The sequence below is a fragment of the Beta vulgaris genome, chromosome 4, assembly GCF_026745355.1.
Source record: "Beta vulgaris subsp. vulgaris cultivar EL10 chromosome 4, EL10.2, whole genome shotgun sequence".
NCBI classification, from domain to species: Eukaryota; Viridiplantae; Streptophyta; class Magnoliopsida; order Caryophyllales; family Amaranthaceae; genus Beta; species Beta vulgaris.
In genome coordinates, this window is record NC_079205.1 from 11365555 (window position 1) to 11391159 (window position 25605).

The 25605-nt window shown below is 34.8% G+C and overlaps 2 protein-coding genes across 3 annotated transcripts; both read left to right on the forward strand.

Annotated features, from left to right (window-relative positions):
- The first annotated feature begins 5474 nt into the window (after positions 1 to 5474).
- On the forward strand, positions 5475 to 14777 carry LOC104907708 (probable serine/threonine-protein kinase At1g54610). 2 transcript variants are annotated; one of them, XM_010696680.4, is made up of 8 exons: positions 5475 to 6315; positions 7399 to 7683; positions 7844 to 8161; positions 9641 to 9868; positions 11007 to 11107; positions 12377 to 12491; positions 13476 to 13952; positions 14280 to 14777. In XM_010696680.4, exons 1-8 carry the CDS (start codon positions 5818 to 5820, stop codon positions 14484 to 14486), a joined length of 2229 nt encoding a protein of 742 aa, XP_010694982.2. In that variant the 5' UTR covers positions 5475 to 5817; the 3' UTR covers positions 14487 to 14777. The 2 variants fall into 2 exon arrangements, with proteins under 2 accessions (XP_010694982.2, XP_010694981.2); XM_010696679.4 differs by having other exon boundaries at positions 5477 to 6315; positions 13473 to 13952.
- Positions 14778 to 18419: 3642 nt separating this feature from the next.
- On the forward strand, positions 18420 to 20725 carry LOC104907709 (peroxidase 60). The gene is made up of 4 exons (XM_010696681.4): positions 18420 to 18821; positions 19393 to 19572; positions 19803 to 19974; positions 20118 to 20725. The coding sequence occupies exons 1-4, from the start codon at positions 18588 to 18590 to the stop codon at positions 20528 to 20530; spliced, it is 999 nt and encodes a 332-aa protein (XP_010694983.2). The 5' UTR covers positions 18420 to 18587; the 3' UTR covers positions 20531 to 20725.
- Positions 20726 to 25605: the final 4880 nt, after the last annotated feature.

Genomic DNA, 25605 nt, shown 5'->3' on the forward strand with positions numbered 1-25605 from the left:
CGAAAATCCCAAATTTGAAACCCATAAATTCAGATCTAAGAAGAACGCAAACCCACAAATTGAACGCAAATGAAGTAAGCCCGTAAAATGGTGTTCGAGAGGCGGCGAGTAGGACCGAGAATTGAAGAGAGGAAGACGAAGATTGAAGGAGGTTGAGAGGCGTGAGCGAGAGAGAAGAGAGAGGCGGCGGCGAGTGAGAGAGGCGAAGGTTGGTGGTGGTGATAAAAACAAGACGGGTGGTGATGATAGGAGGGTTTGATGAGTGGGAGTGGTGGTGATGTGTGGAATCATTAAGTTTAATGAATTTGTGTTCAATTAAAATGTAATGAAAATTAGGATGTTAATTATAATTAGATTATTATTTTCTTAGTTAAATAATGGCATTTTTGTAACTTTGCTGAAAAGAATTTACTAAAACAAGTAAGTTTTCATTTGTTGCATTTTCTTTTACATCTCAAAATGGCAAGTGTTGCACTTATTTTGTTATGGAGGAAGTAGATATTGGAATCAAAAGATTAAGAGACTACTTAAATAAAAATTCCTCTTCTTTAAACAAAACTAAGATCGATAAATTCGATATTGAACGTTTGTACATACCGTCTACCACATCGCAATTTCATAATACAAATTTTTACGAAGAGGGATCAATTGATGTGACAATATATAGTCTTAGAACGAGAATTTTCCTATCTAATATATAGAACTACAATCTACAACTCCCATCTTAATTTAATCAAAGATACCAATTGTCAAGATTGTGCATTATTGATAAGTGTGAAATTTAAAGTGAAACAATTAAATAAGAAGAGAGGGGACGACGTACGTCAATGACACACACGTAATTAAGCCTTAGTGTACTTACTAACTTTAATAGGGTATACTTGGATTGAGAGTAATGCATTAAAGAGGATGATGAAAGTCAGATAAAGAAAAATTAAGGTGGTTAAAGGTGATATATCAAGGGGAAGATCAATGGGTGATAAATAAGATAAAATAGTGCAGGTAAGAAGAAAACGGTATGAAAGAGGTATTGTTACCCTTATTTTGGGGATATTAATTATTACCCATCACCTTTGTTAAGGTAATTCTTATCCTCATATCGGAATAATAGCTTTGTGCTTCCTCATTTCTCATCACAATAGGCACTACAACTTATCCTTTTATTAATTACAATAGTTCGACTTTTATTACTTTTCTAATCCAAAATCATAAATTTAAATCTACGGAAAAGTTGAATATATGGTATTTCTTGGTAGGAGACTCATGGGTGTCCTGCAAGACGATCTTACAAATTTACATAGTAACATAATGATAGTTTTTCATGATGATATAGGTGCAACCCTGCTCCCTCATGCCCAAACTTTGTTTATCTCTTACCCTTGACTTCAGTGCTAATAATGAAAAGTGTGGTATACCTTCCATTCTTCCAACAGTTATGTAATCTCAAAAAAAAAAAAGGTTTTATGGGTGTCTGTAGGTGTAACCGAAATCACTAATCAAAAAGGAGTATGCTAATTATGTTCAATGAAGTTGTGGGTCTAGCTAGCATCAGCATGCAATATGCATACATAAATATTGGAACATCTTATATCTGTTTCCCCGATTTTGTTTTACTGAAAAGATCTTGTCACGTTCATTCTTTGCAAAAAGAACCCTATATAAAGTTTGGCAGATCTATCTTTTTACACGTCTCTAAACTCTAAAGTCTCCACTAATGCTTTTGCTGAACTGAGTTAAATGTGGGATCTAGCTAGCTAGGATGCTTGGAAAATTTAGAGGGAAATTTGGTTGATTCAATTCATCAAGCAAAGTCTGGTTCAATGCCTCATCTCCACTGGGCCTTCCATTGCTTTGTGTAGTACAGTAGTATTTCCTTTTTTAAAATAATTGGAACATTTGATTCTTACATTATTTATATACTTCTTTTGGCCGTATTTTATAAATTTAACATAAGGAAAAATATAATCATATAGGAATTGGGATCTTGTTCGAATTATCTAGTTCCAAAATATTGATTTTTTTTAATATTTGATAGCTGATAAGGAATTAGAGATATTATTGATTACCTCCTAAAAAAAAGATATTATTGATTATAGTAATGCATCAGCAACTGTGGGCGGAAAAATACTTCAAGTAATATGAAATAGGGGAAGTATTTGTATGCCATTATCTCTTATTGGTTGATTAGGAAGTGTTTTTCAATTTAATTATAAAGTGATGACTCTATTAATCCTCACAATCAATAAAAAATTAGTAGCATGCAAATGGTACAGATGATTTTATTTCATTAAGACTTAGAAAAATTTTGCCTGACATAATTATTATTTGAGATATGTATTTTATTTAATGGATAAATCTAGCTAGCTACTCTACTCACTTTCTTTTTCCATCCGTTTTTTGAAGTTCTACTCAGTAAGCTTTATTTCTCATTTGACAAAAATCAAAAAATATATACTATAATATAGTCATGTTTGCCCCTCACTCTATCTCTTCTATACTCTCTATTTCTCTTCAAATATAATAAACCCACACTCTCTTTCATCATTTAAAAAAATAATAAAGAAATCAACTGAACTCAGTTTCTACGTTCTCTGTCCAAATTGCCTTAAAATGTGTATCTATAGTAATTGAATAGATCTTCAAAGAATGAAGGGAGAGTATGGTCGTGTGGGTAGTGATGTAAACAAGAGTGTGATTAACCTTAGTGATGCAGACGAGATCCGATTTGAAATCTTTGTTATATTACCTTCACAAAACCTTTATTAAGTAAATTAAATAACATGTACCTAATCAACAATAACTTGTAAGAGTATAATAAACAGGGCGAATCAAGTCTTATTCCAATTTCCAGAATCGGGTCAAATTTTAATAAACCAAAGTAATTTCAGGTCGGATAATCGGATAGTCTCACATATTGATTGGTAGGACTAGGAGGCACTACACAATTTAGAGAAATAGGAAAACAGTTGCATTATTGCATTATTGCATTATTGAACATTGATATGGGACCTTCCCTTGTGTAGAATTGTGGTCTTAAAGCCTTTACTGACTGAGCAACATGCAACAGTGAACAGTGGCAATTTTGCAACTACCTAACGATATTTAATAAGGCCATAGGATTAGGGTCCCTTTTGTTACACAAAACAGGAAACTGGAGAGTGTGTGATGAAAATGAAACTGGAAAAGCTTAACGACCTTTTTTACATTTGACTTGAAACATAGCAGCTCTTACTTTTTCAAGTTTCTATATTCTACAGACTACATTATGTTTTCCAACTCCTGTACAGTACTGCTGTAGTAAACCTTTTCTTTTGTTTTGATGGAAAAGGAAAGCGCGTATACTGATTCCATTTGCTATTATTTCTTAATTTTCATTTTGTTATACTCCCTCCGTCCCATAATATAAGTCCTGATTCTATTTTTACGCGGGAATTAAGGTAAAGTGGAATCTTGTTTTATTTTGGATAAAAGTATATCTTTGTAATAAAAAATAAAAACTGAATATTAATGTTGCATGGTTTAATGTGTAGAGGAGTTTAATAGGGTAGAAGATTCCAATTTGTCATTAATTATAGTGCATTGGAAGCTGAAATTATGAGGGCATTTTGAGAATAAAATTATTTTCATGAGGGTATTTTGGGCATAATTATTGATTGAAAATAGAAATAGGACTTATATTTTGGGACACCTTATAAAGAAACAGGACTTATATTATGGGACGGAGGGAGTAGTACTATTGCGCATTCCGCCTTTCTCCTAGCAAAGCTAATCCTAAGCCTTTTACAATTGTTAAGCCAAAAACTTGTAATCTTGGCTTATGATCGATCACTTTGACTAAAGTCTGCTAAACAACAAACACACGCTTAGATCAACTGGTAAGGAAGTTGTACTGTTCTAGCTTAATCAGAGGTCTCAGGTTTGAGTCCTGGGAATGCAGCAGTGTGTGTTGGGAGAGCTTTCCCTCCAATTGGGGCATGACCCGGCTCGAATCCGGATTAGTCGGATCCAAAAATGAATTTCGGAAACTAGATGGGTTCACCAAAAAAAAGTCTGCTAAATAAATGCAGTATAACTTATAAGAGAATTAAAATAGGAATTTTCTACCATATATACCGACAAATTTTTTTATTCAACACATATATTCGATGTTTTCAAAATTCATTGTATATCCCTCAAAAACTTTATAATTTCTTGATCATTAGCTCCTAATTCCGTTACAAAACCCTAATTTTTTTATCAGTTTCTCGAAAAGTTGCTAAAGAAACCATAAGTCATGTGCGAATAATTAACATGCCTTGTTCACACCTTTGAAATACTATTATAGAGTTATCTACTAGTATCAGTTTTTAATATTTTAGTTCACTCAATTTTAGCCATAGATAATGTAGAGTAGCATAAAGCCATAAACTCATTTTCTTTAAAACTTAATTAGGTTCAAGTATGCATTAATACTATCCAAAAAAGTATTATGATTATATGCATGTTGTAAAGAGAATGGAGGGAGTATATAATTAGAAATCAATGGATTATCATATTGGAATTTTGTATATGTTACATATGTTTCATTTTCTACTTCTTCATATCAATTTTATGCTATAATTTATTCAGTTACATGTTGACGATACAATTATCTGAAAATGGAGGTAGTCTATTGCACTTATCCAATTTTCTTAGTATTATCGTATACTGTAGACAATAATATTCATTTTATAGATTATATTCACTCATTTATCTGTGTTGTTGATGTGTCCTCTAAGATTGCTCAGAAATGTGAGATACTAATGAGTCAATTAAAATCACATGAGTTATTTTTGTTCCACATTCGATCTTCCACATATTTGAATCTTTTGAAACCAACAAAATTTACAAATTAAGTCATCACAATAACCATGAAACAAATCACAAAGAAAACCCACTAAAATAATATATAACCTGACATCAAATCTCATTTACATTCTACTCACTACACACCAAAAATCTTCTAACATCATATACACTAATGATCAAATCCATTGACAATTAAATTAATCATTGAGATTGATTGATTGATATCAAATAATAAGAGTTATATTTTCTCTCAAAAAAAATATAACAACAAGAATCATACCATATACAATTAGCTGTAATCAATAACCATCCTTCCAAAATCACATAATTTCCAAACCAACCAAAACAACAATACAATAATAATCCAAAAATTTGTACCAATTAAATTATCAATGAATATAACAATGGTGTATATAATATATATGTAGTTTAGTTAAGCAATTAAAAATTTGTCTTAATAGTAGCTAATAGTTTAATACCCCTTTCTAAAATTAGCAACTCCCACGCGTCAAAAAGGGCGAGTAAGTAGGCGTCCCCCTCTCCAAACAAAGAATGTCTCACTCTCACAAGTGTAGTCTTCTCTCTCCTCTTCTTCACAACGTATAAATTCCTCGACAGTAAAAACTCCATCAAATTTTTAATAATAATAATACCACTCTTTCACTTTCTCTCTCTTCACATACACACAACAACAACAAAAATACACACACACTCTCTTCTCTCACTTTCTCTCTCCTCTTCAACCAAATTAATGCTCATTCTCTCTCTTCTCATGGACCTAGATCCATCTTTTTTTCCCCTTAATTTTAACCATCAATTGCTCAAATTAGGGTTTCATATTTGACAATTTTTTCAGCCATTTTATTGCTGAAATTGGTGAATGTAGGGGTTTTTTTTTTTTACCGATGCGATTTTCGAGGAGTTAGATCTAATGCGATGAGATATTGGAGTAATTTGGGGGAAGTGAAGTGAAAGAATTTGGGGAATTTTATGAAATTAGGGTTTAAAATGGGTTGCATTTGTTGCAAACCATCTGCAATTGAAGATGATAGTAAGGAGAGTCCGAGAGAGAGGTTGTCAACTAAAACGTTAGTGTCATCAAGAACAGCTTCATTGAGGAGAGAAGATCGGAATAATAATAATAATCATCATCAAATTAACGTTAATAATAATAATAATACTAATAATATTGAAGGCGGTGATAATAATAATGAGGAGAAGGTAATGTTGATTGATAAGCAGGTGAATAATGGGAGTGTTCGTTTACATGGGGAGAGTTTTGAGAGGAAGAGAGAGAAAAAACCGGAGTATGTAGTTGCTGCTGCTGTTCATGCTCATCATCATCATCCCGCGAGCGGGACGGTTCCGAAACCGGTTGAAGGAGAGCAGGTGGCGGCCGGGTGGCCTACTTGGCTCGCCGCCGTTGCCGGGGAGGCTATCAAAGGATGGGTGCCCAGGCGGGCTGATTCATTTGAGAAGTTGGATAAAGTATGATTCAATATTTTGTCATATTGCTAATTTGATTAATAATTATGGTATGCTACATTATGATATGATGCTTATTCTTTTATGTATTTTGTTTGGACTAGAGTTGATTGTTAATTACAGGTTGATTCATATTTAGGTGATGGAGAGTTTTGATTGGTCAGCTGAATTTGATATTATGGTACCTTAGATTTATGAGGAATATAGTGAAGTTTTACTTGGTCAATTTTTAAAATTTTTTGTAGTGTGTGTAAGAATTTTGGACAAACATGATTAGATTATATTAGGAACTTTTTGGGTTTGGGGGAATTTGAGTTTATGTGGCTTTATGTTTCAGGTTGCTTTCACGTTTCCTCTTGATGATTTGATGATCTATTTATTTGTCTGGTTGTTTGATTATTGTGGAGAATGGGTCAGAGATAAGTAAAAATTATGGTGACAAGCAAGTTAATACTACTAAGCTTTTATGTATCACTAGGAATAAATGTTGAATTTTGACTTAGTGAGGACTTTTGTTAACCTCAAGTTATTCTTGTGGGTTTTGACTATGGGTCTGAAGGTCATTGGATCAATACTTTCTCTGTCTAAATGATGAATCACGTGTTCGCGTGAGAAATTCTCGTACTATTGAATAGTAGCTAGGTAAATTATCTTGGCAAATGTTGCTTGTGTTGTAAGAGGTTCGTAATGGTTTTGCCTGGATTTGATGGAAGGTCATATGTCTTTTTTTCTAATGTTCTCCTGGGGTGTGTGTTTTACACTGGATTGTTTGATATTGATGTTTCTTGGATATAGAAGGTTGTAATATATTGCTTTCTGTTGCTTTTACCGAGGTTTATGTGGAGAAATGGTTTTCTTATTTATCATTATGCAGCTGGTTCTGATGAAAATTATGGTCTTTACTTTCTATTTTAGCCATAAATTAGATTTAATTGATATGTCACAAGCTTAATGCTTGCAGTTTCAATTATGTCTATTATTTTGTACATTTAGTTGAGTTGCTAACTTGATTTTTCTAGTTTGGTTTATTTTTGCCATCTTTCTTTACTGCTTGTCAATTATGTCTATGCGTGTCATTTTTCTCAGATTGGCCAGGGCACTTACAGTAATGTCTATAGAGCTCGGGATCTTGAACAAAGGAAAATTGTTGCTTTGAAGAAAGTAAGATTTGACAACTTAGAGCCTGAAAGTGTACGTTTCATGGCTAGAGAGATCCACATTCTACGTAAACTAGACCATCCTAATATAGTAAAACTGGAGGGTCTTGTTACTTCGAGGATGTCTTGCAGCCTATACCTTGTGTTTGAATATATGGAGCATGACCTTGCAGGGCTTGCATCACATCCAGCTGTAAAATTTACTGAACCACAGGTATATATTCTTCATCTTTGTGTTCTGTTTCCTTTTGGTTTCTGCAGTATGTACACTATAAGAAAGCCTAGGATTCAGAATATTTTCTTTAGAAATTGATCAATCAAAATACAATTATTTTCTAAGCATTCAACCTTCTAAGCTGCGCATATATGCACAGGTTAAGTGCTACATGCAGCAGCTGTTATGTGGACTTGATCACTGTCATAGCAGAGGTGTTCTACACCGGGATATAAAGGGATCTAATCTTTTAATTGATAACAATGGGATACTGAAGATTGCAGACTTTGGTCTGGCAAGCTTTTATGAACCCCGTCAAAGCCAGCCGCTAACAAGCAGAGTTGTAACACTTTGGTATAGACCTCCAGAGCTTTTACTTGGCGCTACATATTATGGTGCAGCGGTGGACTTGTGGAGTACTGGTTGTATACTTGCTGAACTCTATGCTGGCAAGCCAATAATGCCTGGACGAACAGAGGTATATGGTTTACTTCTCTTGTCATAATTTTATGCTCATTTGAGATTGCTTTTGTTCACTGCTCAAATATACATTCTCGAGTCTGGGTTCTGTGAAGTACTCATTTTGCATTAAATGGTTTAGGGTCAAGGCTGAACGGCTATTGTGTGAAGAAGAGCTGAAAACCAAATTCAGAGATGGAGTATTATCCATTGGATGGAATTTTTTCTTTAGCAGGACTTAAGTAGGGTTTGACCTTTTGGGGGTTCTGTCTTGCTGGGAGTTATAGTGTAGTCATGCTGATTGCTGTCCAGTTTAATATGAGGTTAGGAACTTGTTCCATTTTGTTGTTGTGCAAAAGTTTATGAAAACAATTTACACTGTTAGATTAGGGCTTGTGAAATACTTCCTCTGTTCTTTTTCTGTTGCAACAATTACCACTTTGGGTAGTTTCGCATCTATTGCAACAATTCACTTTTGGTAAAAACAACTTTAGAGTAAGAGAATCGGTGAATAACTGAGTGAGAGTGTTGGAGAGTAATTGTTTCGAGAGATAAAAACAGATGGGGTTTTTGATATGAGGGCTAGAAGAAAATTTATTAGGGTTTGAAGAGTTTTATCTATATGGTTTTAATATAGGTATATTGGCGGCATTCTAGGTACATGATTCAAGGCTCCAATACAAAAAAAACTCTTGGAAATCAGATTACCTATAATAAATACACATTTATGGGTCATGTTCGGGTTATAGTCTTTGATCTGAAGCGGACCCATATAATTAGCAGGTTGTGTCACACTCACACCGACCTGTGTAATTAGTCGGGCTAGACCCTTCGACCTGAACCTGCTAATAACGGTTCGATTTCGTGTTGGGTTGGTAACTGTTTCGCCTTTTACCACCTCTAATTAAAGGCTACCTTTATGCCAAACTACTCACCTTTTTCACTTCCTTAAAAACCATGCCCAAACCCATTGTTGCAATAGAAAAGAATGGAGGAAGTAAGTGATATGATTAGGATAAGTCAGTGCGACAAGATTATGTCTTTTTGATGGATATTTGTGTGTCTTAGGGGTGGGCAGTCGTGATTCTCTATCCCATTGTGTGAATCATCTTGTGTCTCATTATATATGGATGTACCATGCCATCTTTATTTAAGTTGGGGATGTGTCCAAAACAAAATGAGTTGGGACGCAAGATTTGACCTAAGATCCTGATCCAGGGTAGGGGCTATAATTTCTGTGGGAATTTTATCCGGACGAAGGTGAAACCCTCATCTTTGTTTACTGATTCTCAGGAAGTCGCTTTTGTGTTGAATAAAATCTTTATCTTGTGAATTCTCGACTTAAGTAGTGAACTTTCTATTCTTGGCATATTCTACTTTCTTCTGGCAAAGTTATCTGGTCTTCATGATACTAATATCTTCAGCAATCTCATCGTGCTGATATCTTGAAATATGAACGAAGAGTTTATTTGTTGCCCTATCTTTAAAATGCCTTTAGGTGGAACAATTACACAAAATTTTCAAGCTTTGTGGCTCACCTTCAGAAGAATATTGGAGGAAATCAAAGTTACCTCATGCAACGATTTTCAAACCCCAGCAACCATACATTCGTCGTGTTGCGGAAACATTCAAAGACTTTCCTGCTCCAGCTCTAGGTCTTTTGGAGACACTGCTTTCAATTGATCCTGCCGATCGCGGCTCTGCCTCTTCTGCCTTGAAGAATGAGGTAAATTTGTCTAACCAGTGGAGATTTGAAGAAACTTCTATAGAGAACTACATTTGATCTAGTGATCAAATTATTTGAACTTTGATTCCTTATGTTTTTTTGGTTTTTGGTGAGGAGTTTGTGCTTTTGTTTTGCAACCTCCTGTCAACTTTAATACGCTGACCCTTCACGCCAACTTGGCAACTTCTGCTTGAATTTTTTTTTTTCCTTATCCATGGTATTGAAACCATTTTAGAGATGTTTATTTATCAAATATTCATAATTTTTATTGCTCTTTTTACTTGTTGAGATGGTACGTTATGTCTATAGATTGATTCACATTCTATGTAACAGGCTTATTAAGTACCATATTGACTTTTGGTGCTATTTACATATTCCACTCTGTCCATCTTGCGATCTTGTATTATTTATTTATTTATACGGAAGGAAAAATATAGTCATGTGGGACCGTGTTAGATTTGTGTCGTTATATCAACTTTTCATAATTTTTACTTCTATGTAAGTAATATTACTAATGCTGAAAATTGAGCATCGACAAATGTGTCAAGGCTTTGAGTACAAGTACAACTGTAAAAAGGATAGGGGTAGTATTTCTAATATGGAAACATCATCTTTATCATCAAGATATTGCTTGTTAACAAGCTGTTAAACCTTTGTGGAGAGACCTAGAGGTACGAACTATGCACTTCTTTTATGGGTTACCAGATATCAGTTGATTTTCCTTTGAATCTTTGTTCAGTTTTATATGAGCTATGCACATACCCAAAAAAAACCATGATAAGAGCTATGGTATGTTGTTGGGCTCTTAGTTGATTTTCCTTTGATTTGCTGCTAACTGTGCTTGAAAGTTTTGCATTATTTGGTATTCTGAATATTATATTTGCTCTAGCATTGGGATTCAAGAAATTGTTTAGCAAGACAATCTTTTGTGTGTTTGTCTGTGGGTTTGTTTGTTCTTTTTCCTTTCTTCTCGCTCATATTTAAGTGTTATTAATTTAGCTGAATCTTGTGCCTTTATTCATGCATTTGGGCAACTATACTATCATGTTCATCGTGATCGGTAATTTCTTTGCAAGCTAGTTTTTCAGGTTTCTTTTACATATCCTGGGTTTAACAGTGTTTTTGTTCAAATTTTCAGTTCTTTGCTACAAAACCACTTCCTTGTGATCCATCAAGCTTGCCAAAGTATCCTCCAAGCAAAGAGTTTGATGCAAAAATGAGAGATGAAGAGGCGAGAAGGTATTTTTTTTATTGAATATTTTAACTATTTTTCCATCATCCAAAGTTATTTTGGGGTGAACTTCTTTCCTAGGGAATATAAGCATTTGGAGGGTAATAGGTAAATAGCAAGGTGTTCTTCACAATTATGCTATTAATTGCATTACACTCTTTCTAGTATTTGAATATGGGCAATATTTATGAGCTAAAAGGTAAAGTTCTACCCAGTCCACAGTTATCTCTCTCCCTGACAGGGCTAGTGTTCAGCAGCTTATGTTATATCCTTATTCAGATTAGATGTTCTACTTCATACTTCTGTACTCCTAATATTTCACAAATCAAAATTTCACGAAGACTCACTTTCGCTACGGTTCCGGTGGGTATGTGACAAGCATTTGCGGCAATAGGTCATGTGAACCAAAAACCTATTAATAGATTTTTTTTTTTTGCAAAAGGAAATAAGGATCATCTAAAGTCGAAATTGTTGTGGAAAGACATTTACAAAAGTCTAAATTTCTAGATGCATGACTTAGAGAGGGCGGGGTTACTGTTTTTCGGAGGTCTTTTCAAAAACATTATGAAGTTTTCCCATATATATATTCTATTAGCTATGTTTATTTCTTATTAAGTTCTATTTTCTTTTTCTTTATCTATTTTCTGTAATTGGGTATAATTTATGGAATCAATCTCTTTCAAAGATACCTCTAGGCCTTGGGGTGGTCACCCCTTGTCATTAGACCACCGTCTTGGTTTTCTTCATAGCTTTTTCCTAGGGGGTAAATCTTAAGTGCTAGTGATGATCCTTAACTGTGCATACACATAGTTTAGGTGTAATATGGGGGGATACCAAAGAGTTTCCATATCGGCAGCTGAATCTCTGTTATTACGGAAACACAATGCATTAAAGTTGTATATAATTAATCTTCCTGAGTTAATCTTCCTGGCCCATATAGACATGTAGGCTTTTTTTAAAGATCAGGTACTAGTACACTCAATTTCAGGTCCCGTTTCTGTTGTTAACCTTTTAAAACAGAACATCTTTTTGCTGATGATTCCACTTGCACTAGCTTTAAAGGTAACCCCAGAAAATAGTGTGTGTGTGTATATACATATATATATATATAGAGAGAGAGAGAGAGAGAGAGAAGAGAGAGAAGAGAGAGGATGTTGTAGAAGAAAGGAGTCATGACCGATTTATGAACTACTAACCCCTTCTTCTCCAAAAAAAAAGGAAGAATGAGGAAGCTTTGCAGATATGCTTATCGAGTATTTTTTTTATTATCCATGCAGACAAGGAGCTGGCGGGAGCAGGGCCCATAGGGGTGATCCTGAAAAGAAGGGAACACGAGAGTCCCGAGCAATCCCTGCACCAGATGCAAATGCAGAATTAGTTGTGTCGATGCAGGTGCTTTTCCTGTTTATGATTATCTTCATTGGTTGCAGTGTTTTAGACTGTCATTCTGTTGAATGCTCATGCAGCAGTCAAAATGATCAGATTCAGCTCAGGGATTGTTTGATGATTTGTTGAGTAATTACTCCTTAGTGGTTACCAAGGTCTAACACACTATACATTTTGGGTTCATTATGATTTATTCTGGCACTCTTGGAAGAGCCTTTTTGTTGTGCTTAAGTTGCATCTTTGATTGTCCATCTTTCGAAGCGTTGAAAGGTTTGCGGATCAGAAAAAAATATATCTTTTGGGCCTTTCTAATAGTTTCACCAGGATTACGGCTTTGTTACTTTTGGACTGTCTCAGACCTTACTTAACTCAGGTTCACATTAGGTTGGTGATGTTGTGGACTTGCGTTGGGTGTGGTAAGGGGGACTTAAGTTTTGAAAAGGGAGATAAAGTATGTGTGTAAGTTACTTCTACATCTTTAGAAAGCGACCTGGCCCTAGAACTTGACTTTTACTAACCTGACCTGATATTTTAAATTGATAGCACAAACTTTTAAACTGAAATAATCGAGGGGAAGAAACACATAATGCTTTGGACACATAGGATCTACTCCAACTTAGAGTTTAGGGTCAGGACTCAGGGTTGTGATATATCGATCTGTGACCTGATGCTACCTAACCCATAGTAATCTGAACCTAATAACCCGATGCAAACCCAACCTGACCAACCAATTGCGGAGGTCTAGTTGCTAATGCTATTATGGTTGGATTATGCTGGTCCTTGCTGTTTGACATGGCAGAAGATGCCTATATCTTGATGTGTCAGAATTCTTACCTGTATCAGATGTCTTTCTGAGTTTTGTATATCCTTGGATATGTATTCGGTTTCATTTTCCACCAGATTCCTCATATACTGTTCGTTGTTGTACTCCCTATGCATTTTCATATCTTGAACTTATCGCTATACTCATGTATATGCTGTTTTTAGAAGAGACAAGCTCAATCTAATTCGAAGAGCCGAAGTGAGAAGTTTAACCCTCACCAGGAAGATGTTGCTTCTGGCTTTCCGATCGAACCCCCTAGAGCAACTCAAGCAATGGAAGAATCTGGTATAAGCAGGCAGGGGCACCATCATAAGAGATCATCACATTCAGGACCACTTGTTAACCCAGCAGCGTGGGCAAAGGCTGGGAAGAACTTGGATGATGCTCCTAAAGTGTCAAACGGGGCTGATTTATCAACAATATCCGGTTCAATGGCAGCGAGGAGGAGCTTCTTATCTGAGGATAAGAGAGAAAAGTCTAGTTCTCTGCAACCTGGTGTTCCAAAACTAGTTGCTAGGTTCCCTGGATCATTCAAAGAAAAATCAGAGTCCATGAGTAGGCGAGATCAAGCAGATCAAATGCAGGGTCTTGCAAGCTCTCATCAAAATGAAGATGGAAGAAGCAGCAATAAAGATCCTGTCCTTGTAAGTTCTTTCTTCATTGGCTCTCTTTTTCCACCGTGTTAATTTTTAGTATGAAACAGCTTGAGCAATTGCATTTTGGCAACGAGAAATATATTCACCCTTTTTCGAATAAAACTGAAGTAGGTGTCTTGGATTTGTAATAATCAATGGGTCTGTTCTTGTTTCTCTTTTCTTCTTAGGGAAAATTGGCCCAGATCTACTCCATTGTAAAATCACATAATTTTTAACCAAAAGTTGCAGAATCAAATACTAGAATCAGTTTCCTGATTCCTGTCTGTTTATCTTCCTATACCTAATCTATCATGTTGTTTACTTTGTATTCTCCAGCTTGGTTATGGGTCAAAGGGCAACAAAATTCACTACTCCGGACCTTTAATAGTCCCTTCAGGCAACATGGATCAGATGTTAAAAGATCATGATCGCCAGATCCAAGAAGCAGTAAGGCGAGCACGCATAGACAAGGCTAAACTCAGAAAGATGCAGGCTGAAGGAAATCAAGTATCAAACACTTCATTATTTGTTAGTGGTCGTTAAAGCAGAGTAGGTAATATCAATGTAAAGATTTAGAGCAAAAATTTGGCTAGAAAGAGATTGCTGCAGATAGCTGAAAGCAGTGATTTTTGCTTCTTGAGTGCGAGTCACATTTTGTTTGGGAGAAATCCATTCTTTTTTCTTGTACAGGTTGGTCTTTTGCCCTGCAAAACTTGGCTAATGGCCGTTGTGCTGCCAAGCTTGTGGCTCCTCCAATTAATTATAACTCACTTGTAATCAGCTATTTATTTGCAATTTCTGTATCAAAACATGCCATCTTGTAGAGTTTCTTTATGTGGCAGCTGTATCATTATGCCTGCAATAATTGATGCTCTGCTTATTAGGTAGCTATATTGAGAACCAATACCCATTCGATACATGATGAGGTCTGTCAAGGTTATCATGTTGTGCTGTTATGAGGGTAATTTATGATGATAGTAAAGACTTATTATACATACACCTGTCACCAAATCCATAAGATCTGATATTATCAGGAGATTTTTGGTCGTCTTGATATGCTTATCGCTGTAATATACTAATGACGCATTTTGACTTGTGCACTATTCATATATATTTCACTTTGATCTTATTTTTTTACTAATATAAAAATATAAAATGTTGGATTTTGTTTCAATGAATATATTTTCATAATATTAAATTTTTAAATTTTTACAAATACATAATTAAAAATATTAATTGTTAAAGCTGTGCATTGGAAAACGTGAAAGTCAAAGTGTGTCACTTGCTGAGAAACGGAGGAAGTAATACCTTAGCTAGTTGGATGCACCAAAATTTAAACGCTTAGTTTCTTAGCAAGCCCAACTGAAGATCAGGTGACCTGAAATTTGCCTGAACTCAAAGCCATCTGATTCAAAACCAAGCTGACTAATAATACGCGTGAAGATAAAATTTTAAAGAAGCATTTAACATATTATTGCACCAACAGATATGGTGATATTTGGTTGTGATTCTGCCACGAGAGCTTGCGTTTCAGATGAATGGCAAATATTTGTGAAGATTCGAGTAATGGTGCTCACGTTCTGTTCAAATAAGTTTCTTTAGTATTTTTATTAATTTGGTGATGTGAGTTTATTATTGTGTTTTAAATGGTTACAAGTCGTTACTTGATCTTCATCTTTTAACGCCATGTATTTATATCATAGCTTTGGACCACTTTTTAATTATAGAACTATTTATTAGATCCGGGTTATGTCTCGGGTAAAAAAAAATTTCATTTATTAATATAATATTTTATGATAATAACACTAAATGATACAACTTAGTCAAGTGGTTAAGACTTTAGTATATGTAGGGATCAAATTCTATATTATGCAATTTCTAAATTTTTTTATTGTACATGGATTACAGAACTAAAATTCCCTAAGGAGAGTGTCACGTGGCACAATTTCTTGTTTATGCACGCCTTTTAATACATTTATATAGATAGAAAGTTTGGATTTTTTTAATGGTTCCTTTATAATAGGATGTCTCAATTCGATACTCATGTTTCATGTACATTTCACCTCCACTTTTTTCAGGTCTCTAAGTACCTTTATAGTGATGTAGACGAGATTATATCCAAAGCTTCGAGTACTACTCTCATAAGATTTAACCAAGTTAGATGACATTCACTTTAAACTTAATGACCCTTAATCACTTGTCTTTTCACTTATAGTGTTTGTTTAGAAATATTTTATGTGACCTGACAGAATTTTGACTTAAGGTAGCAAGCTGGCGACAATACTTTTGTTTACCCCATTCTCTTTCTTTCTACTTTCTTAGGCTATGTTTAGTTCACCTGAAATTTTCTGATTTGAACTTATCTGATCTGATCTGAACTTATTTTTTCTGATCTGATCTGATTACAAGATCTTATCTTTTAGATTTTTTTCAATATATAAGAAAAAATATAGTCATGTGGGGTCTTGTTTGATTCGTCTCAATGAGTACTTTATTAATATTCAATTATTATAATTTTTACTAATATGTAATGAAAGATATTTAATAGTAAAATAATTTTAAAATATAAGTCTGATCTGATCTAATATGAACTTATTTAATCTGATTTGATTAGATCTGAAATAAGCAAAAATAAGGTGAACTGAACATATCCTTAAGAATTGTATCAAGTTGATAATGTTTTATGTTATAGGGAACTTACATCTCCAATGTCAAGCTAAAGGCCCATTTAAATTGATGGGTCACAATACCTTCCCAAACAACATTTCTAAGTTACATACTTCCCGAGTGGATTAACCACAACACATCTAGCTTCACAATATCCCACATATTAATAAACAAAATTTGACAGTTTTTCATCATCACTAATTTGCTTTGCCAAACTTATCTCTCTCTCTCCCAAGTCCCAATAGTTGAGCTACTAGGTCAAAACTTCATTAAATTGCTACTAAGATTATCAATTAAACCCTTAATTAACTACTTCCTCTGCTTCATTTTAATCTACACACTTACACTTTTTACGCATGTCAATGCAAAACTTTGAGGACATATATCTTTAGTTTTGTATTTGTAAAAATTATAAAAAGTAGATATTAATAAAATACATGTTATGATGAATCTAATAAGATCGCACATGACTATATTTTCATCCGCGTATAAATCACAAATGATGGTCAAAGTGAAATTTGTAAATAGTGTAAAATATCAAAGTGTAACAATTAAAATGAAACGGAAAAAATAACTATTATTAGATATTTTAGTATGTTTACCATGTATATATTTACTTTTATTCTAGGAAAAATTGATTTAAACAGTCCCAACTATGGGCATCCTGACAAAAACAGTCCCAACTATCGTTTTTTATTGTTCAGTCTCAACTTTAACCCCACCTTTACACTAGTGGTCCAAGTGGACTGGTGACTTGCTAAACCGGTAAAAAACAAATTAACTCTTATTTTTATTTTTCTTTCACCAGTTTTTTTTTTTACCCCTCTTTCAGTCTTTCTCCCCGCACATCCTTCTCCCAGCCCCCACCCCGCAGTCCTAGAACGCCCCTACTATGTCCGCCCACCCTCTAACCCCTAACCCCATTCCATGCACCCTCCCTATTTCTCTCTCGCCTTCATCTTTAAGGGTTTTCGAGAGGTGGCTTCAAAGGTGGCAGAGGTGTTTCGGGGGTGCGGTGGGGGAGGTGTTTCGTGGGACGGGAAGATGTTTTGGGGGTGATTTCGAGGGTGGGGGAGGTATTTCGAAGTGATTTCGAGGGTGGTGGCAGTGGGGAAGGGTTTGGGACTGAATGGGTGGCTAGGGCAGGGGAGCTGAAGGAATGAGTGATTTCGGGGGAGGGGTGGCTAGAGCAGGGGGAGGGGTGGCGTAGGAGGGGTTTCGGGTGTAGAGAGTTTTACAGGCGGGAGGAGGGTTGGCTGGGGCAGGGGATGGGTGGCGGGGGGAGGATTGGCTGGGGAAGGGGGTGGGTAGCGAGGGCAGGAGGAGGGTTGGCGGGTGAGGGGTTAGGGGAGGTGGGGATGGGGTAGTGGGTAGTGGGGTGGAAGGTGAGAGAGACGGGTGGCAGTTGAGAGGGGTGGGTGGCAGTTGAGAAGAGGAGGGAGCAGTGAAGGAAGGATGGAGGGAGGAAGAAGATAGCAAAAAAAAAGGAAAATTACCTGGTACAACAGGTTTTTTACCTGCTGAGACTATTATTGTAAAACACCCTTCAAAGTTGGGACTGAACAATAAAAAACAATAGTTGGAACTGTTTTTGTCAGGACGTCTATAGTTGGGACTGATTAAATCAATTTTTCCTTTATTCTATGAAAAGAAAATCCATTATATGATTCTAATTTTAGGCCTTTTATATAAAATTAAGAAATATCGAGCCAGCTTGCAAACACAATCGTCAATCGACCTAGCAGAATTCAGGCTGTACAAAGAAAGACATGGCATATAGTCATTTGCTTAATTAGTTGGTTGCATGTAACCAAGCATGCTTGATAGTGGACATCATTTACCATTTAGCCATGCATTACCTTTCTAAACCATAACTTAGCTTAGGAAATGGATTCCCTATATAAAACCAGCTTCCACAGATTGGTTAATAAGGAGTAAGATCTTGAATTGAGGTAGAAGTTGAAGGGAATAATAGTCATGAGGAGAGACAATTCGACGGCGGTGGCGGCACTGGCCCTGGGGCTCATCGTCATGGCCCTGGTTGGCCAGTGTTACGGGCAGTTGAACGTTGGTTTTTATCAAGGAAAGTGTCAAGATGTTGATTTTGATGTTGAGCAATTTATCCGTCAGAGAGTGGAATCGGCGTATGAACAAGACTCTACTCTCGCAGCTGCTATGCTTCGTATGCTCTTCCATGATTGCTTTGTTAGGGTATGTTCCTGTACTAGCTTTCAATCAATATATATCAATATAAATATATTATTAAAAACATGAGATGAAGGATTTTAAATTTGTAACTTGCCACATAGTAGACTTGGTTATTGAGCAGGTTGGGTCAGGATAAGTGCAGGTTATAAGTAGGTTGGGTCATAAGAGGGTCACCTCATAAAGGGTCGTTACCAGGTCGGGGCAAATGGGTAGCGGGTCAATAATGGGCGTGCTAGCAAACGAACAAGAAAAACAAAGAAAAAAGAGAGCCAAAAGTGAGTTTAAATAAATGTGAATCCGAATATGTAATTATTTCTACAAAATCTATTTTATTTTTCAAAATCATCGGGTTTCCTATTATGACCTTGTCCAATAAAACCCTGTCTAATTAAAGCTTTTTAGATTTGACCCTAACTCTTTAGCTATTAGGCTACCTTGTCCAATAACCAGGTCTACTGTCTACCCATAGCTAATAATTATTGATGATGCATATTAATTTGTTTTCCCATAAGGTACTTATATTTATTATCTATTAAGAAGTGAGATATATGTTATATTATGATTTGGTGAATAGGGATGTGATGCATCAATTCTACTCAATGGAAATGACACTGAGAAGACTGCCGGGCCAAATAGAACAGTTAGAGGCTACGAACTCATCGAGGATATAAAAAAGGCTGTGGAGGAAATTTGTCCAGAAGTTGTTTCTTGTGCCGACATAATTGTCATAGTCACAAGAGTTACTGTATACTTGGTAAGTAAAATTAATGTTATCGCTAAATAATCCATTGAATTTGTATTAATCTCAATATAAGGAGCTAACTCTAAAGAACCCATATCACATAAAGTATGCATTACCATTAGTGCTTAACAAAATTGTCATCACATTCACTTTATACTACGTACTTCATATTGCAAACAAAATGAGATGTACATTTCATATCTCCTTACATTCTGTATGTCAATTACTACTCTGATCTTCAGGCAAGCGGCCGCACAAATTGGTACGACGTCGAAACTGGAAGACGAGATGGCGTTATCTCTCGTGCTAGTGAAGCCAAGAGCAACCTACCTGCACCAGACGTGCCCGTGCCCAAGGCCGTATCAATGTTTAATGTCATAGGATTATCTGTAGAAGACTTTGTCCTTCTTATGGGTAAACCATATATTTTCTTATATACAACCATCAGAATTTTGATTACATTACATTTATACATTAAGCTATTAGTGTCATAGTGTGGATGTGACAATTTCTTTAACCTCAATAACTCTACTTATCTCTTCTGATTACCAATGTAGGTGGTCATACTGTTGGCATATCACATTGTGTCAATTTTCAAGATCGTTTGTACAATTTCGGAGGCAATCCCGGAGCATCCGACCCGAGCATTCATCCAAAGTTTCTACCAGTTCTTAAGAGTACATGTCCAAAGAATGGAACTGGTGTTAACTTCACCAATCTTGACCAAATAACTCCCAAGTCTGTAGACAATGGCTACTACAACTCAATACGAAAACGTCTTGGAGTTCTACAAATTGATCAAGACATTGTATTTAACCCATTGACAAGCTCAATTGTGGCACATTTTGCAGCTAACAAGGCTGATTTTGATCTTAATTTCGGTGTTGCATTGAATAATTTGGCTAGAGTTGGTTGTCTTTCAGGCACACAAGGTCAGATTAGGACTACTTGTGGCTCTGTTCGGGGTTAAGAAATTGAGTCATCTTATAATGGAACATCCATTTTTAACTAGTTTCTATTATTTGGATTTAGTTTGTTGTTTTGTTCTTTCAATCACTCAATGTTTTTCTTGTACCCGACTTCTTATAGAGGTTGTTATTGGGTTTCCAACTCCATGTGTTTTTTCTTATAATTAAGTGATATATTAGGGTCTAATTCTTGTTTACATATTTGGCAAGGCATTTCAAGTACCTGAAAAGTTGAAGTGTTGAAATGTTTAAGGTCTTTAAAAGATTAAGTGTTTGAAAATTTTCATGTCATTGAAGTGATTGAAATTGAGAGTTCACTTTTACTTCAAGGGAAAAAACTCTGCTGACCCACCGGGTTGTCTACCCACCCTATGTGGCGTCTTGCGTGGCAGATTACATAGTTTGCTTGGCTTATGTGGGTGCACTGATGTGGCATGTCTTATTGGCAGTCATTGAATAGCTATTAATGCTATGTTTTCTTTGGTTTTTTTTCACATGTTATTAATGGATTGTACAACAATTACTCTATACAATGTAATTCATTGTTCCACGTTTTAAGATCCACGCAATTTATACTCTCAGGTCTCCTTAAAGAAAATTCTTCTCTTCATCTCATTTCATTATGCATCTAAGAGCCCTCAAAAACGGTGGTCATAACTGTATAGATATGTATTTTTTTTTACTAAACTGAAAGGGAAAAAAAACACCCTTGTCATTCTAATCAAATTAAAATGTTGTAAATATCAATTGGACAAATCGATCACTGTCATATATCAAAATTATTTTGTTGAACCAATTATTCTAATTATTTTCATCCTGCAAATCCATCATATAAGAAAGGATTGGTTCGGGACTCGGACGTTGTGGCTTGGCTGTAGCTTCACTAATAGTCTATGTTATGCTTCTTCCTTTAGTTTCTATTTCATTTTTGGTGATTCCGTTTTTTTCCAACTAGTCGTTGCTTGTAATGTTGTTAGAGTGGGGATGGTCGGATGGATATCTGTAAGGCTCGACTAATCTGCAGTCCTTACTTCATGTATTTTCATTCTTCCTCATTAATGGAATGACATGATAAATTATCAAAAACAAAAATCCATCATAAAAAGACCGATTTATAAAATGGTTAAATACAATTTCAGATTTGATCAACTTTTGATAAAAGAAAAGGACATAGTGATAGAGAAGATTTATGGTTTAAATTTATCAAAAAACTCAGAAATATGAAAAATTATACATCACAAGAGATATGAGAGAAATGCTTTATATAGGTACTAGGGATGGGCATGGGTCCAGGACCCTACCCAAACCCTGTTAGACCCGACCCTAATTTAAGGGTTTGGGTCCAACTTTTTCAGACCCTAAGGGTCCGGGTCCGGGTCTGGGTCCAAGTAAATTTTTTAGGGTCCGGGTCTTAAAATTTTGGACCCAGACCCTACCCAGACCCGACCCTTAGACCCTAAACTTATTTAATATATACATCTTAACTTTTTTTAAAAAAAACAAACTGATTTTCTAAAAGACTAAAACCTAAACTAAAACACCAAAACACCCATTCTGAACTCTTATGTAAGTTGTGTTTGTTTCGTTTTTTCAGTTTGTATGTTTGTGTTTTTGTTTCGTTTTTTTTTCAGTTTATATGTTTGTGAATTGTGTTTGTTTCGGTTTTTTTCTAGTTTATAAGTTTATGTTTGTGTTTGTTTCGTTTTTTTTCAATTTATATGTTTGTGTTTGTTTCATGCGGATTTCAGATGATTATTGATATTAATAATGCTGAAAATTTGGCAAAATAAAAAATTTAGGCCTGGACCCTCCAGACCCTCTAGACCCTCCAGACCCTCCAGACCCTAAGGGTCCGGGTCAGGGTCCAATTTTTTCAGACCCTTAGGGTCCGGGTCCGGGTCTGGGTCTGCAAAAATATTTAGGGTCCGGGTCTAGGGTCCAGCTGGACCCGGCCCAGACCCTACCCTTGCCCATCCCTAATAGGTACTTTTAATGGAGTAAACATGCAAAAACAAAAGAAAAAGGGTCGGGTGCTGATGAAGAAAACGGCGACGGCGCTGTACAGATAAAGAAGACTCACGACCCTGCAAGGGTTGTTACTTGAAATTCTTTTAGGGCTGATGAAGAAAGGGGCTGTAATATTTTTTCATGGAAGATAAACAGACGCGTGGACTTGTGAGAGAAAATGAGCGAATTGTGGCCATTAGATGTGGTTCACCATTTGAATCCAATGGTTAATAAGAGTGATTTGTGTACATCATGTTTTATACTTGTGTGCCCTTGATTGTTCTAATCTGATGGTTTAATTTAGATTTTTCCTATAGTATGGGTTTGGATTTTGCCTTGAAACACAAACAAGTCGACATCGACTGTCGTTTTTAATGATTAAACTAAAATATTTTTTCTTTTTAATAATAATAATAATATAACTATTATTAGTGTTATTATCATTAACATTGATACAATTTTTAAAAATATCAACTTGATTAACGTAAGTTTTGAGTTTTAAAGCGGGTATTGATGACGATTAACTCAACTTGATTGACGACTTATCAATTTAATTGATCGATACGTTGATCTAATCAATATCGAGCTATAAACTAATTTCATATCGATCATAAGTTTATATATTTACTTGAATTTAAATTAATCCATTATAGATAGCAATAGGACAATAATAATACTAACAGTAGTATCTTAATCGAGAACATGTTAGCTAATTAGGATTTATAACTAAACTTATTTTAAACTTTATCCGAACCAAGGTAATGTTAAATTTTAATCAAGTACAAAATTATCAATATGCACGTTCATGAATCAACTTAGGTGGACAAAATTAGTTTGTCCACTTATATTGATACACTGATCTTTTCAAATTACACTTTGTCTCAATCCAATTAGATATTTTAAGTTTGTAAATGAATGTATAAATATATGGCGATTAACTTATAGTCTTACATGATCACTTTAATTATAGGATCATACGATGAAGATTGCAATTCTACGCTAACCGAATGATCAATATTACAATTTTATTGTACGACTTCTATTATTTTAATTTTACATACTATTGCTAAATATCAATTGATCAAGCTTGAACCACATATTGTAGTCATCAGTAATTCATACTATTTAAATCCCCTTTACGCCATATGATCACTTTAAAAAAAGAATAGTGTAATTCTCCCTTGATTCCGGTATTCTCATTAACTATATATAGTAATACAACCTAATCCTCCTCAGTATATCTCTATATAAGATAACTTTACATAACTAGTCAATATTTATAGTTACATAATTATATACATTAGCGATGCCTCGATAGTCGACCTCGGCACTAAAGCGTGAGACTATAGCTTGATGCTTTGAAGACCAATAAATAAGATTATCACCTAAGAAGACACAATACCTAGATGTAATTGATCGATGAAGCTTGTTATATGATCATGTGACTAAGACTTTGATTTGAAACAACTAATTGATGGACGAAGCTTGTTGCACTCCCTCGTGAACCATATGATCACTTGAAGTATATGATGAAAATCGCAATTTTAAACTAACTGATTGATCAATATTTATATTTCAATGTTATCATCCGTATATTTATAATCTTTTTCGAACCATATGATTACCTTAATTATATGATCATATGAGAAGATTGCGATCTTAAATTAACTGATTGATCAATCTTATAACTTTATTGTACGACTTTTATTATTTTAATCTAGCCATTGTTGACTATAATTTGATCAAGCTTCAAATATATAGTGTAGTCATTATTAATCCATATTATATTAATCCGTTTCATTAAGCAATATTCTTTGTAGTACATTTTGCTCATTTGGATGGTTTCAATTGAGTAATGAGCAAAAATAAAAACCTGCGTGTACTATATATGCTCACGCTACACTCAAGTGTATAACAAACTTTGAAGTTAACTTATGAAGATACAAAAGGTATTGTTTTATAATGTGTCATATATGTTAATTTATAAAAGAATGTTTTTTTTTGGGTGAAATAGAAATTATTTTTTTATGTTGATAAATTATAAATAATATTTCTAAGAAGTAAAAATGTAAAATAATATTATCTATTGTGAATAACATGTCTTTTATTGAAATGATGTTACCTTTTCTTTCACTAACACATATTCGATGAATCTGTGTACAATAAAAAGATAACTCTTTCTCATTCCATTTGAGAAAAAAATGAAACTGAGTATTCCTGCAAAAATAACGTTCCCAAAAGTTTTGCAAAAAAAAAAAAGAACGAAGTTTTGATAATATTATTTTACTATTTTATTATCTATAATGAAAAAAATGAAACTAAATCCTAGAAGCTATTTTTCATTAAGGATAGGAATTAGTTTATCACTAACGTTGTAGATAATTCTTTCACTTAAACCCAAAACAAATCAAATTGAAAGAATATCATCTCTAAGTTAACAATTCTTTCACTAGATGTCTACAGTAATTATACATGGGAACCATGAAAAACTTTTGGGTATCCCATATGTATGGTTCCCATGTCATTGACGACCAATTTTCAAATTTAAGTTCTCAACCTGATTTTCCCACTCAAATTGTTCTATATAAATCATCTTTCACCAGCCCTTATGTCACTTGCCTCACATTTGATACATAGCAAGAGAAATGAAAATGGAGGGAATAAAAAAAGGTAACCCAAATTCAGTTGGTGAGTGCATTTCACAATTTTCACTAAGAGGAATGAAATTCTTTTATGAAGGAACAATGTCTGACTACAACAAACGAAGTCTTGAGGTCAAGGAATTGATCAAGCGTTTGTTGATCATGGGAGAGGGTGCTAAAATGAAGGAAGCTATGGCAATGGACAACCCACTTGTTACTCTTGTGAAGATGACTTTTGAAGAAGAGACCTTACTCAATAGTGGTACTTCACTACTTCCTATGAGTCTCCTTTAGCTTTATACAAATCGCCAAAGATGAAGAAATAACTTTCGGGGAACTCCTTCATCATCATCAAAGAAGAACACAAAAGTGAATCATGGATTTACGAATGCTTTCAAGGTTGTTGCAAAACGTGTTACTGAAATTGC